Below are 15,151 nucleotides of genomic sequence, written 5' to 3' on the forward strand. Positions count from 1 at the left end.
AGTCAGTCATGCCAACTTCAAGTTGGTGGGATGCTGAACTTTACTTTGGCGATCATATTTCCATGGTTACTAAATCTCCTCTCACCATGGCAACTGTCGCCTGAGCAACAGAGTGTATCTATGCAACTAGGACGCTCAGCGGAAAAAGGATTTGGGCAGAAATAACTCCCTGCAACATTTTCTTGCCAAACATGCTGTTATTAATATCCTGAGGGTAACATTTCGTTTGAAAGATTTTTGGGGGTTAATATTCTCTGAGAATAGTATTACATGTAAACTTTTCAAAACTACAATTTCTGAGAGTGCAATTACTCATACGCAACTTTTGGTACAGCTAATTTGAGCTTGAATTGAGACTATTCCACACAGTGATAAATTGGCCCTGTTACAGGATCCAGAGCAGTCAGTGTTCACTTCACCTATTTAAACATACAGTACATCTATAAATACACAGCCTTTATAGTCTACAGTCTACGCTGAGCACGCAGCGTGAATGACAAGGGAGAGTATATGATCCACTAAGAGACTGTGGGAATAGTCTGTCTTTGTCAATGTGTGTGTGTATGTGTTCTCCTGTATGCGCATGTGTGCCTGTGTGTGCTACCTGGCCTTCCAGTAAGATCCCTATGACACTGCTGGCCCCCTCTGCTGGCTTCTCTGGACACTGCTGTCCCCCAGTGGACGAGAGATATAATTGACTGTATATCTATGGAAACAGCTCTGTTTTCAGCATAGCACAGCTGATATTATATTCTATACACACACAAAGGGCCCCTAGACAGGTTACGTATGTGAGGCTAGATGCTGTAAATACTCATTTTCATTTCCTCAGGTAGGTATTGACATAGATACTCTACTAGCCGACCTGCCCTGCAACATGAAGGACCCACCTGGCATCTAAAAAAAGATACGTCCGATGGTTTCAACTTATTTCGTACCCTGTTTATTTTTTCACTATACAATTTAAACTGGTTTGTTTTTCATCGGTTAACCTTGTATTTGAACACAGTTTAATGTCAACTCAAGATTCAACATGTATTTCTTGTTCCCCAGAAGATGGCCACTCTATGGTCCAGTCTGTGTCTGTCCAACCATGCGGTACCTGTTCTAGTAAACAGTGTTTTACAGGTGACCGCTCGCGCTTGTCTGTAACCCTCAGAGCAGCCATCTGTAAAACAGGCCCACCACATGACATCTGTCCAGTGGAGCCCGTTGCACATTTCACTCTCAAAAGCTGATGACATCTGATACACACCTTTGGGGCCAGTGGGCCATGTTGGCTCCATTGAGAGTCAATTGATGTTTAACATGACAAAAGACAGATCCACAATGGCAGTTATACCCACGCCAGTTTCACCTAGACTTGGATGAGTTCTGATGGTATGAAGTGTATGACCTGTGCTGGTTACTTTGCAGATAAAAATGAACTTGGAGTTAACAATCATAAGGTATTTAAACATTCTAGAAATACCTTTGAAGTGTTTTTAATATCATAATACCAGTATGGCAAAGACAGATTATGCTTTTAAGTCTTTGTGTTTCTTTCATTAACAAAATGGCTGTGAGTTACTGTGTTGTGGTTATAGTATTGTGTGCCAAACTATTTTTGTACAGAGCTGTAAAGGTATCGCCTTTAGGTTTTTGTTTCACTCAGTCGCTGTCTTAAGTAATTGTTGCTTCACCTCAAGGAACCCAGAGGATGTTGTTTGGCCATAGCCAAGAGATGAAGTTACCTACTACCTGAAGCATTTCATTGAATTACATTACAGTGTAAAGACCGCTACAGGTCAATGCATGCAAATTACTGATATGGTCCATATTCTACTTCAGAATGCAATTCTAAGGATGTAAAATCTTAACTTGATCAGTTAGTAATATCCACTTTGAAATTTCAGACTAGATTTGAACCTAAGGAAAAATGTATCAACCACTACAAAACTGTCCATTAATTATAATCCACATAATAATACACATTTCCTGTTGCTGCAGGATTACTTTCCTGCTGTAGTAAACTGACTCAAATTAAGTTCCTACGTCTGTATAGTGTTGCTCTTGACATACTGCATTACTATGTGCTGTCTATACAGTATATGGTTTGATTGGTTATCCCACCTCTAATCAGGATGTACCACCTTTGTGTAGGTGGATTTTGTAATAGTGCATCATTGCACTGGGCCTTATCATCAGAGTAAAATAGGGGTGTTCACCTGATCTGAGGATCCATCATGCCGCTCTGTGCTGACGACTTTTACTGCCACCAGTTCCAACCCAACACCTTTGACCCCTCCCGCTGTGGTTTGTGCTTGCGCCCGGGACACATGCACCTGAACAGTACCTCACAGGTAAGCCAGGCAGGAGGGGCTAGTGCTGAGGGAAATGGACGATGGATGGCTAATGACTGTTAAGGGTTATTGGGTTTGGACGAGGTCTGGATTATTACCTTTGCTGTACAGTAAATTGTGGTATACGTTTGAAACACTTCCAAAATCGTTCATTTTATCTTCCCAAGTGGCAGTATGAGGAGTAACCATTTCTGAATGAAACAAAGGCGCATATTAAACAACATAATGATGCAATGAACACAAATAAAGCCACCAAGCGGGGTAATTATAATATAAGCTATACTGTAGGTGTGATGAGGACTGACGAACACACAGGTTGGCGTTTGATTATATTATTATTCTATCATTAATTAATGAAAAGCTCATTTGCATCCCTTGGGGGAAAGATAGTAATCTAATCCGCTCACATAACACATTGCACACAAGCACCCACACAAGCACACACACAACACATACACAAGCATACACAAGCAACCACACACAAGCAGGCACACACACGCACGCACGCGCGCACACACACGCATGCGCGTGCACACACACAACACATACACAAGCACACACAAACAAGCACACAGAAGCAGGCACACACGCACGCACGCACGCACACACACACACACACACACACACACACACACACACACACACACACACACACACACACACACACACACACACACACACACACACACACACACACACACACACACACACACACACACACACACACACACACACACACACACACACACCACCAGCCCACTCAACTGAACTCTAAGGATGGACCTGTACCAGAAATACACTTCTACTAATCTTCACTGTCATTGGAGTATTCTAATATGCTCAAACAACACATGCACACAAGCACACACATTCACAACACCAGCTCTATGGATGAACCTGGACCAGAAATACACTTCTACCAATCTTTATTTTCATTTAAATAATCCTTCCATTTCAAAATAACAGAATATTCCAGATAGAAATCCACGCCTGCTCACAACACAGAGATCAAAAGTCAAAAGAGAAGAAAGGCTTTTGTGTGTTGTAGGGAGGGCAAGAAATGAAAGAGGGATCAAGAAAAGGTTGAGAGGAGGATGGGAGGATTCTGGTTGTGGAAGAGCAGCAGACCAATGAAATAATGATGAGCAAGGCCAGGGAGAGGTTGTGTTACCGTCGTCCTTGCCGGCCCAATGCATTAGCTCAGGTAGATAAGGTGAAGAGAGGAGAGGTAGACGGGGAGGAGAGGGGGGGAGAGAGGGGGAGGAGAGAAGTTGTTGTTGCCACTTGCAGCCTGTCTTAACAGCAGATTTGTAAAGGGACGTCCAAGGAAGCTCTGCAAGCAGGTGTAGTAAGAAGTTAGCATTTTGTTTTAGCTGTGATGAGTTATACGGAAAGTTAGCTTCTTTTCATTTATTCCACAGGCAGCCATTTTGTCTGAAATGTGTTTACTTTACTTGTTGGAGCTTTCTCACATGCTTGTTGAATTGACCTTGAGAGTCGTTTCAACTCATTCATTTAATTAATCTTTAAGCATTGTAATGTCATTGGTCACACTAGGTAATGACTGTCTTGCCATAGAGATACCTGTACACTGCAGCATGTTTGAATTTGTTTGATTTGTCTCCAACTGTACTTTCACGTTACTATGCAACTTTCTGAAAACACAACAGAATTACATACTTTGTGTACCAAGCCTTAAAAGTGACTTTTACACATCTCAGATGGTTTGCTGAATTGACAAAGCCATTGACCAGTTTGACATTCTCTGAATTATTAACGATTGGACGAAATGTGTCCCGTTCCACGAATCAGGACAACCATGACTTCCTGTCGGAGGTGACCAGATACAGTGATGTCACAAGGAGCGTCTGGACCTATCAGGAGAGCCTAACTCACACTCCGAGCCCTGACTGGGAACTCAATATCTGTGGCTCTGACACGGTACACAGGTGAGTGTGAGTGTCATTGTCAGTTGACTTTAGTAACATTACATTAATAAGGTATCCTTAAAGTGATTTATAAAACTTTAATAAACAGTTAGAAAACATTATATTTGAATGAAATTCTACAATCAGGTAGTGATTTCTCTTAAACGTGGTACATTGTGGCAAACTCATAGAGTGTGTACCCCTACCAATGTCCCTCATGCCCTCCCTCTATATCTCCACCCAGCAGTCAGGAGGACCAGTGGGACTTCCTGCCAGACCCAGGGAGGAGTGGCTCTAGCAGCCCAGCAGGGTGCTGTCTGACGGGGCCAGAGATGACCCGGGTGGACCCCTCTCCCCACAGACCACCACACAGCTCACTGATGGAGGAGAAGAGAGGCCGGGAGAGGTTCAGGCGACCCTCAGGTCAGACCAGCTCACAGTATTACAGACAGACATTTTGTCTGGGACAGCTGCTACAATTTTCATTCAATTCAATTTGAATTCAAAATGTTATTGTCATTTTTCAGTTAAACATTTAAATGTGTCTTGGCTTTCCATTTGAGTGGGGCTCAATCAAATGGATGATCTACCAGGCCATGTTCCTACTCCTCACTTACAGGATCAAGAGGAGAAAGTGGCTACTTCTCTCCGGACAGGAAAGCCTTATTTGATGGTGGTCCCCAGGCTCAGGTGGAGGGTGTATCCAAACGGCCTTACCGGCACTATGAGAGGGGCCATCCGCTCCCCAACAACCACAGCCCAGAACCCAAAGCCTCCATCCCCTACCGGAACGTGAATCTTGGAATTCCCTCCCAGAGGAGAAGCGATGAAACGTTCCAGCAGGAGACCTGGAGGAGCGAGTCTCCGCAGAGATACACCTATCATTCCAACTTCAGACGTGGTGGCACCGATTCTCAAGATCAGTCTCCCAGCCCTCGTTCCCCATGCCCAAACCGGTATAAACTTGCTGAATCTCGATCTGCGTCCTCCCAACGTAGAAGCTCCCACTCCAAAAGTCACGCTCCTTCTCACACTCCGTCTCACTCATCTCCCTCCTCGTCTCGCCATCCGTCAGGACGGTCCAGTCCCTCTCACAGACGAGGGTCTGTCGTGTGTCACCACCCCTCCCCGTCTCGAAACACGGCCTCCTACAAACATATTGACTCCTCCCATGTAAGAAATGGTAAAACAGAGCATTACACCAATGGGCGTGATCAAGATTCAAGGGATTCAAGAGAGTCAAGAGATTCAAGAGATTCAAGAGAGCCAAGAGAGTCAAGAGAGTCAAGAGGGTCAAGAGAGCCAAGAGGATCAAGAGAGTCAAGGGAGCCAAGAGAGTCAAGAGAGTCAAGAGAGTCACGAGAGTCACGAGAGTCAAGAGGATCAAGAGAGCCAAGAGAGCCAAGAGAGTCACGAGAGTCACGAGAGTCAAGAGGATCAAGAGAGCCAAGAGAGCCAAGAGAGTCACGAGAGTCACGAGAGTCAAGAGGATCAAGAGAGCCAAGAGAGTCAAGAGAGCCAAGAGAGTCAAGAGAGTCAAGAGAGTCAAGAGAGCCAAGAGGATCAAGAGAGCCAAGAGAGTCAAGAGAGTCAAGCCGTCCCTCCCACAACTCAAACAGTCACAGTTTGGACTCTGAAAAACTGTACAAAAATCTTGACTCCATCTCTCGACGTGACTCTCCAGCCTTGCAGCCAAACTCCCACGAAGGGTCTCGAAGCCCCCGGCTCAGAACAGATAAAAACCCTTCCCCAACCACTCGCAGTCGTGATAGTCGTGAATGCTCTCCCCCTATAAGTGGCTATGGTACACACAGCCATTCACCCCAAAGAGAAACCAAGCATAGCGACACCAGACCTGACACAGCACAGAGCTACTCAAGGAGACCAGAGAGGGTAGCTAGAGAGGAACGGACAGAGATGCACCCCCCTAAAACCAACCCCAGCCTCCCTCCAGGCTCCTGGCATGGCTCCTCCCACTCCCTTCTAAGCCCTGCCCTCTCTTGTAGCTCCTCCCCACCACGACTAGGCATCGACTCCCAGCTGCTTGCCAATTCGTTGAAACCCTACGCTGCGACCATGGAAATGAATGACAGGCCAATCAGTGACAGGAGCAAGAGTAATATAAGGCGGGGCCTGGAGTACCTGTTGACCCGAGAGGAGCCCAAGAGAACCGCCTCAGTGGACTCCCAGGGGATGACCATAGAGGACTACGTCATTCTGGCCGACATCCCCAGACTGGACCTGGGGTCAGAGGGAGAGGGGGCAGAGGTGCTACTGGGCCCGAGGAGGAGGACCCAGAGCCCCAGCCCACGTAGAGACCAGAGGCACAGGACACCCAGGTGAGGAGACTGGAGAGGCGACAGGAGGGACATTATAGAGAGGAGGGGGGGCCTACTGGATGTACAGAATATTGTAAGGGCCTACTGGATGTACAGAATATTGTAAGGGCCTACTGGATGTACAGTATATTATAAGGGCCTACTACATATACAGCATATTTTAAGGGCCTACTGCATGTACAGCATATTGTAAGGGCCTACTGGATGTACAGCATGTTGTAAGGGCCTACTGGATGTACAGTATATTGTAAGGGCCTACTGGATGTACAGCATATTGTAAGGGCCTACTGCATGTACAGCATATTGTAAGGGCCTACTGCATGTACAGCATATTGTAAGGGCCTACTGCATGTACAGCATATTGTAAGGGCCTACTGGATGTACAGCGTATTTTAAGGGCCTACTGGATGTACAGTATATTGTAAGGGCCTACTGGATGTACAGCATATTGTAAGGGCCTACTGGATGTACAGCATATTGTAAGGGCCTACTGGATGTACAGCATATTGTAAGGGCCTACTGGATGTACAGCATATTGTAAGGGCCTACTGAATGTACAGCATATTGTAAGGGCCTACTGGATGTACAGCATATTGTAAGGGCCTACTGGATGTACAGCATGTTGTAAGGGCCTACTGGATGTACAGTATATTGTAAGGGCCTACTGGATGTATAGCATGTTGTAAGGGCCTACTGGATGTACAGCGTATTGTAAGGGCCTACTGGATGTACAGTATATTGTAAGGGCCTACTGGATGTACAGCATATTGTAAGGGCCTACTGGATGTACAGTATATTGTAAGGGCCTACTGGATGTACAGCATATTGTAAGGGCCTACTGGATGTACAGCATATTGTAAGGGCCTACTGGATGTACAGTATATTGTAAGGGCCTACTGGATGTATAGCATGTTGTAAGGGCCTACTGGATGTACAGCGTATTGTAAGGGCCTACTGGATGTACAGCATATTGTAAGGGCCTACTGGATGTATAGCATGTTGTAAGGGCCTACTGGATGTACAGCGTATTGTAAGGGCCTACTGGATGTACAGCATATTGTAAGGGCCTACTGGATGTACAGTATATTGTAAGGGCCTACTGGATGTACAGCGTATTGTAAGGGCCTACTGGATGTACAGCATATTGTAAGGGCGTACTGCATGTACAGCATGTTGTAAGGGCCTACTGGATGTACAGCATATTGTAAGGGCCTACTGGATGTACAGTATATTGTAAGGGCCTAATGCATGTACAGCATATTGTAAGGGCCTACTGGATGTACAGCATATTGTAAGGGCCTACTGGATGTACAGTATATTGTAAGGGCCTAATGCATGTACAGCATATTGTAAGGGCCTACTGGATGTACAGTATATTGTAAGGGCCTACTGGATGTACAGTATATTGTAAGGGCCTACTGCATGTACAGCATATTGTAAGGGCCTACTGGATGTACAGCATATTGTAAGGGCCTACTGGATGTACAGCATGTTGTAAGGGCCTACTGGATGTAGAGTATATTGTAAGGGCCTACTGGATGTACAGCATGTTGTAAGGGCCTACTGGATGTACAGCATATTGTAAGGGCCTACTGGATGTACAGCATATTGTAAGGGCCTACTGGATGTACAGCGTATTGTAAGGGCCTAATGCATGTACAGCATATTGTAAGGGCCTACTGGATGTACAGCATATTGTAAGGGCCTACTGGATGTACAGCATATTGTAAGGGCCTACTGGATGTACAGCATATTGTAAGGGCCTACTGGATGTACAGCATATTGTAAGGGCCTACTGGATGTACAGCATATTGTAAGGGCCTACTGGATGTACAGCATATTGTAAGGGCCTACTGCATGTACAGCATATTGTAAGGGCCTACTGGATGTACAGCATATTGTAAGGGCCTACTGGATGTACAGCATATTGTAAGGGCCTAATGCATGTACAGCATATTGTAAGGGCCTACTGGATGTACAGCATATTGTAAGGGCCTACTGGATGTACAGCATGCTGTAAGGGCCTACTGGATGTACAGCATATTGTAAGGGCCTAATGCATGTACAGCATATTGTAAGGGCCTACTGGATGTACAGCATATTGTAAGGGCCTACTGGATGTACAGCATATTGTAAGGGCCTACTGGATGTACAGTATATTGTAAGGGCCTACTGAATGTACAGTATATTGGGTCAGGATTTTCTCTCTGGTCTCTATTTCTCCAACTTTTCTTCTATTGTAGGTATGTAGAGGAAACTGATAGCTGCAGTACGAGGGTTGAGTCTGACGAGAGAGGGAGAGGCAGAGAGAGGGGGAGAGACAGGAGGGAGAAAGAGAAGGAGAAATATTGCGACTCAGAGGACGGACGACTGTCCCGAACCCAGTCCACAACTGATCTTCAGCCACAGGTGATACGCTTGATACCTTCGAGTACTTTAAAAACAGGTCTGCCATCAAGTCACTCATACTGTAAGTACCATCCTATAACCATTATTCATATCATCCATTTGTTACAGAGGTCAGACAATCAAACTAGAAAGGGCCTCAGATCTTCTAAACCACGGCAGAAAGTTCTACCTGAAAATACTCAAACACAGTCTGACCAAAAGGGCTGGATGTCAAAACTGGATGAATATGGGGAGGTAACACTGCAAATGACACACGTGACCATGTGTTAGAACAAACTGGCACAAATAGAGGAAAGCATCATTCAAAACAATAGCAGTGTTTGGAATATTTTGAAGTGTCACTGGTTTGACTGAGTCTGTTTGGCTTGTGTTTCTAACAGTGGAGGAGACACTGGTTTGACTGAGTCTGGCTTGTGTTTCTAACAGTGGAGGAAACACTGGTTTGACTGAGTCTGTTTGGCTTGTGTTTCTAACAGTGGAGGAAACACTGGTTTGACTGAGTCTGGCTTGTGTTTCTAACAGTGGAGGAGACACTGGTTTGTGATGAGGGACGCTGCACTACGTTTCTACATGGACTCTGAGGCTGAGGAGGTGACGCCATTTCCTTTATCTGCAATATCAGTTCCCCAATTATATACCCATAGAAGTATTTCTGAGTCTGTATCACGCCAGTTCCTCCATGTCTGTTGTAGTCAGATGACCTGGATGGAGAGATAGACCTGATGTCCTGTATGAACGTCCAAGACTTTGACGTGGAGAAGAACTATGGATTCCAGATACATGTGTGTTCTTCCTGGTTTTTCTCTCATTGAACATCTACTACCAATACTAATACTAATACTACTACTACTACTACTATTTCTGCTACTACTGCTACTAATAATACTACTACTACTACTGCTGCTGCTACTACTACTACTACTGCTGCTACTACTACAGATGCCGTATCCTAACTTGAGCCAGTTTTATACAGCAGGACAAAAGTCCTGCAGCAAAAGGAAATGTGAATTATTGTGTGGATTATAATTATTTAACATTTTTTGTAGGGGTTGATACAAGTCTGATATTTTAAAGTGGACTTTACAAACTTTAGAAGCCTTTTGAAACCTTGAATACATTACAAGTTTACGTTTCCCGATGTGCAGGAAAATTCTCAGCAACAAAAGAGTGATCAAATGAAGATCCGATATCTGTACTACTACTACTACTACTACTACTATTACCACTAATACTACTACTAGTAATAATACTACTACTACCAGTGGCTACTACTACTGCTACTGCTACTACTACTAGTAATAATACTACTACTACTACTGCTGCTACTACTACTACTACTACTGCTACTGCTACTACTACTACTACTACTGCTGCTGCTGCTACTACTACTACTACTACTACTACTACTACTGCTGCTGCTACTACTACTACTGCTACTACTACTACTGCTGCTGCTGCTGCTGCTGCTGCTACTACTACTACTGCTGCTACTACTACTACTGCTGCTGCTGCTACTACTGCTGCTGCTGCTGCTGCTACTGCTACTGCTACTGCTACTACTACTACTACTACTACTACTACTACTACTACTACTACTGCTGCTGCTACTACTACTACTACTACAGTCTTGGGCTGCATCTGAAATGGCATCCTTGTCCATCCATAAATAATGCACTACTTTTGACCAGGGCCCATAAAGTAGTGCACTACATATCGTGTAGGGTGTCATTTCGGATGCAGTCTTGGTGTCAATATGCTTTAGTTCCTTCCTGTTTGTAACCCCTCAGACGTGGCTTTTCTCTGTTCTTTATCACTTGATCTCAACCAGACAAAGAAAGCAGTGTTCACTCTGTCAGCCTCGACCTCCAGGATCAGGAGGAAGTGGGTTAATGTGCTGAGACGGACTATCCAACCCAGACACTCTTCAGACATCACACCGTGAGTGTTTCTATTGACTGTGTCTGAAATGGCAGTGTGTCAGAAATGGCAGTGTGTCAGAAATGGCAGTGTGTCAGAAATGGCAGTGTGTCAGAAATGGCAGTGTGTCTGAAATGGCAGTGTCAGAAATGGCAGTGTGTCAGAAATGACGCTGTGTCTGAAATTGCATTCCATTCATTATGTCTTAAAGTAATGTGTAATGTTCTGAAATTATGTGCATTTCAGTCTAAGTGCAGGACTTTGTTTCTGAAATGGAAGTGTGTCTGAAGTGGCACTGTGTCTGAAGTGACACTGTGCCTGAAATGGCACCCTATTCCCTATTTACTGCACTACTTTGGATCAAAGCTCCTATTAGTCCTGGTCCAAACGAATTAATGCACATCACAGGGAATAGAATAGGGTACCATTTCAGACGCAGACAAAGTCCTGCACTTAGACTGTTGTGGCCTATAATCACAACAGAAATGCACATAATTACTTTAAGACATAATGAATGGAATTGGAGGCAGCAAGAAGACAATTAGACAAATGTAATAATATACAAGAGTAAAAAATGTGACTATGTAACTATATCTGAAACACTTTTCCTATGGTCCCCATTATTATATCACAGACGGTCAGACAGTGAAAGAGAAAACGCTCAGCCTGTGACGTCTCGCCAGCCTCCCTCTGTGCTCACCTGTGAAGACTCCGACCCTCAAACCACTAACTCCACCTCCAACCTTTGTCAAATGGACTCTTTGGCCCCGGATCTAGATGACACCTCCCCCAACATGTCATCAGACAGTCAGAGAGAGGCAGGAGAGGGCTGGGACAGAGAGCAAGCCAAGCGATTGGAGGAGAGGAACAGATGGTTTGAGGAGGGGATCCCCTTCAGAGAGATGGGTAGCAGATGGGACTCTCTGGATCTGAAGAAAGCCAGCGTACCTGTACCTGTCACTCACACCATGGACGTGGACGTCAACAATAAGTGGGTGGAGTTCGAGAGTCTAACATTCAGGGAGATGAGCGCGCTGTCTCTGATTGGTGCACAGACTAATCAGACCAATCAGACGATTCCTAATCAGACGATTCAGACGAACATTGCAACGGCCCTACAGAGGGAGGTAGTGTGAGAATTATTTTCCACTCAAAATCCTAAATGTAAAACAGTTATTTGTTCATTTGAGTGTTTAACATTTAATAATCATAACGTTTAGAACTGTCTTGTAAAGGTATTATAGAAACAGAGAGGATGTTTTCAATATACATAATGAATCATTTAGGGAATCTTTCCTCACCCTTCTCACATGTCCTTCTCTCTCTCTCTCTCTCTCTCTCTCTCTCTCTCTCTCTCTGTCTCTCTGTCTCTCTGTCTCTCTCTCTCTGTCTCACACTTCCACTTTCTTCTCACCTCTTTCCCACTATTTTCTCTCTCCATCTCTCTCTCTCAACCCTCTTCCCTTTCCTTTTCCCGCTCCCTCTTTCTTTCTATCTCTCCCCTAACTTCCTCCCCTCTCTATCCCCCTCTTGACCCCCCTCCTCTCCCTCTCTCTCAGGCGCTATCACTCAGGCAGCAGGTGGAGTGTCTGCGTAAGGAGCGTGTGGAGATGGGGATGGAGGTGGAGGTGGACAGTCTGTGTGGACCCTGGGCCCCCTGCGGCCAGCGTCTGGAGGCCATGGAGGCGACCCACCGCAGGGCCCTGATGGAGCTCCAGGAGAGCCAAGCCAGCGAGGTCCAAGAGCTGCAGAGACAGAGAGAGAGACTGCTGCAGGAGGAGAGCCAGGCCACGGCACAAGGTGGGAAGGAGAGACCTGTTGGCAGTACTGTGTAATATCATGTAAAGTGTTATGTGAATAATTACACTTTTTCTAGGGATGATGTCACAAAACATATTTTGTTATGGAACAGATTGCCTACCCTCCTGTGTCCTGTCCTTCCCCTCTTCATTTCAATGTTTTCTCTTTTCCTTGTCATGTTATGCCACTTCTGTGCTCTATAGCAGTTGAGGCCCTGAAGGAGGCTCACAGGGAGGAGCTGGAGAGGGAGGTGGAGAAAGCCAGAAGGATGACTGAAGGGGGTGGCCATATGGATACTACATACAGAGGACAGACGTGAGATCCATTCTCTTTAGCCAGACATCAAAGTGAAAGGCACCAAAAGAATGTGAAGAGAAAGTTTTCTCTAATGGGATAGCTATCCACCCTCTGCTTATGTATCAGTGTGGTTGTGCATTCATGCATCTGTGCGGGCATGCCCACATGCATGTGTGTTAAACATGTGTTCTTGGTTCTCTACAGGCCCCAGGCGATTGCCCTCCACAGTGAGTTGGACGTTCTGTCAGAGAGATATTCCCAGAAGTGCCTGGAGCTGAACCGGGCCGAGCAGAGAGGAGTTAGGGAAACAGAGCTGAGCTGGAAGGACAGAGAGATGGAACAGCTCCGCAGAGAGAACCAGGTCAGAGAGCAGGGAGATGGAGAGAGAGCAGAGAGAAAGAGAGCAGAGAGAGAGGAGAGGGAGAAAGAAAGAGCAGAGAAAGAAAGAGGGGGAGAGAGAGCAGAGAGAAAGAGCAGAAAGAAAGAGTGCAGAGAGAGAAAGAGTGAGAGCGAGCAGTCTGTCATGAAACTAATTAACAACAAATTAATTATCTTAATGAATTTTCTAATTATCAATTTAAGCAATATACCATACTGTCATACAGTGCAATAGTAATAAGTATTTTTATTTATTCTTCATGTTTGTCTCAGGAACTGCAGGCTCGTCTGACTGAGGAGATCAGCCGCATGCGCCACTTCATCACAGGTCAGAGGTCAGGAAATGTCTCCCCTGGCAACTGTGAGCGCAGTCCCTCGGAATTGGAAGTAAGAATAAAGTTTGACATTCTGATTAGTTGTATTGGAAGCAGAACCGGATTCAAGTACATGTTGTATTTGACCATTTGTTATTTAAATGCCTTCTTCTGTGTATGACTATTTTCAAATTCACAGCCTAAAACAAGTATTTCTATGAGTATTTTAATGGTTATTTGTAAAAAACAAATAATCGACCAAATTGTATTTGAAAGTATTTTCAAATACATATTTCAAATACTTGGGTTAAATGCATTATGCATTGGAATGTATTTGAGTATTTCCAAACACATTTCAACATTCAACTGCTTGTTTTTTCAAATAAAGATGATCTGAATACTTGTTTTGAAGTGTATTGAAAAGTAATGGAAATTCCTGAATTAGTATTTGAAACTAGGTCTGATTGGAAGCAAGGCTTACATCGGAGTTGCTCTATTGATTGGTGTGTAGATTTGTGTCGGCCATTGGTTATTGGTCATGTTGTAATGTTGTCCTCCAGATGCTGCCATCTATTGGCTGGACCAGATTCATTCAAAATCCTGAAAAACCTGCCTCAATGACGTGCTGCTGGCGTCCTAAAAATAACCATGTAGAACAACTAGTACTGGTCATCAGTGACATCAGTGAACTATTCATTCATTGACACGATACTGGTGAAAGAATTGTGGAATAATCTTCATATTGATGAGTATTGCATCACTAAAAATGACCAAAAATACTAAACCGATGTATCTGTGTTGCCCTCCAGATGCTGCTACGAGCAAAGGAGATTGAGGCCGAGTACCTACAAAAAGAGATTGGCTGTCTAAGGAATGAAGTGCAGTCTCTAACTAAGGTACTACTGGTATATTCTGTATCCACATGATCAACCCTTACAAAATCCTGATAGCCCACCATAAACACAAATACTAATCTTTAGTCAAATGTCCCTCATCATCTTGTCCTAAGGTACTTGTATGTCGTTTCTACTGTTCCACTCCAGACCAACCATTCAACCACCATACGTGCTTACATACACACACACACACACACACACACACACACAACAGAATATGGATAAGAAATGTCACTCTACTGGTCTCCTCTGTGTTGGTCTATGACCCCCCTCTAGGAGAAGCAGAGTTTGTGTGACCGCTTCAAGGAGGGGTATGTGGAGCTGATTGGGATGAAGGGTCGCAGTGAGCTGGAGATCAGGGAACTCAGGGAGCACCTCAGACTGGCTAATGCAGCGCTGCATGAGGGGAGAAGAGACACCTGAGACTGGCCAACGCAGCACTGCAGGAAGGGGGGAGACACCTCAGACTGGCTAATGCAGCGCTGCAGGAGGGGAGACAAGACACCTGAGACTGGCCAACGCAGCGCTGCA

At 44.9% G+C, this 15,151-nt stretch overlaps 2 protein-coding genes across 3 annotated transcripts; both read left to right on the plus strand.

Moving 5' to 3' along the window:
- Positions 1 to 3,621: 3,621 nt before the first annotated feature.
- Positions 3,622 to 6,613, plus strand: LOC129850729 (serine/arginine repetitive matrix protein 2). The gene is made up of 3 exons (XM_055916986.1): positions 3,622 to 4,291; positions 4,518 to 4,693; positions 4,890 to 6,613. Exons 2-3 carry the CDS (start codon positions 4,603 to 4,605, stop codon positions 6,611 to 6,613), a joined length of 1,815 nt encoding a protein of 604 aa, XP_055772961.1. The 5' UTR covers positions 3,622 to 4,291; positions 4,518 to 4,602.
- Positions 6,614 to 9,709: 3,096 nt separating this feature from the next.
- On the plus strand, positions 9,710 to 15,143 carry LOC129850728 (TRIO and F-actin-binding protein-like). 2 transcript variants are annotated; one of them, XM_055916984.1, is made up of 9 exons: positions 9,710 to 9,800; positions 10,847 to 10,956; positions 11,570 to 12,062; positions 12,495 to 12,735; positions 12,939 to 13,050; positions 13,237 to 13,393; positions 13,684 to 13,797; positions 14,534 to 14,620; positions 14,897 to 15,143. In XM_055916984.1, exons 1-9 carry the CDS (start codon positions 9,741 to 9,743, stop codon positions 15,041 to 15,043), a joined length of 1,521 nt encoding a protein of 506 aa, XP_055772959.1. In that variant the 5' UTR covers positions 9,710 to 9,740; the 3' UTR covers positions 15,044 to 15,143. The 2 variants fall into 2 exon arrangements, with proteins under 2 accessions (XP_055772959.1, XP_055772960.1); XM_055916985.1 differs by having other exon boundaries at positions 12,942 to 13,050.
- The last annotated feature ends 8 nt before the right edge of the window (positions 15,144 to 15,151 follow it).

Source organism: Salvelinus fontinalis, unplaced genomic scaffold, assembly GCF_029448725.1.
Source record: "Salvelinus fontinalis isolate EN_2023a unplaced genomic scaffold, ASM2944872v1 scaffold_2233, whole genome shotgun sequence".
NCBI classification, from domain to species: Eukaryota; Metazoa; Chordata; class Actinopteri; order Salmoniformes; family Salmonidae; genus Salvelinus; species Salvelinus fontinalis.

What these genes read in the sequence shown, in the direction of transcription:
- LOC129850729 (XM_055916986.1), top strand. Translation starts at nt 4,603, where the DNA reads ATGACCCGGGTGGACCCCTCTCCCCACAGACCACCACACAGCTCACTG. An exon ending in GAGGTTCAGGCGACCCTCAG is followed by an intron (nt 4,694 to 4,889) that starts GTCAGACCAGCT and finishes CCTCACTTACAG; the next exon opens with GATCAAGAGGAGAAAGTGGC.
- LOC129850728 (XM_055916984.1), top strand. Translation starts at nt 9,741, where the DNA reads ATGTCCTGTATGAACGTCCAAGACTTTGACGTGGAGAAGAACTATGGA. An exon ending in CACTCTTCAGACATCACACC is followed by an intron (nt 10,957 to 11,569) that starts GTGAGTGTTTCT and finishes ATTATATCACAG; the next exon opens with ACGGTCAGACAGTGAAAGAG. An exon ending in CAACGGCCCTACAGAGGGAG is followed by an intron (nt 12,063 to 12,494) that starts GTAGTGTGAGAA and finishes CCTCTCTCTCAG; the next exon opens with GCGCTATCACTCAGGCAGCA.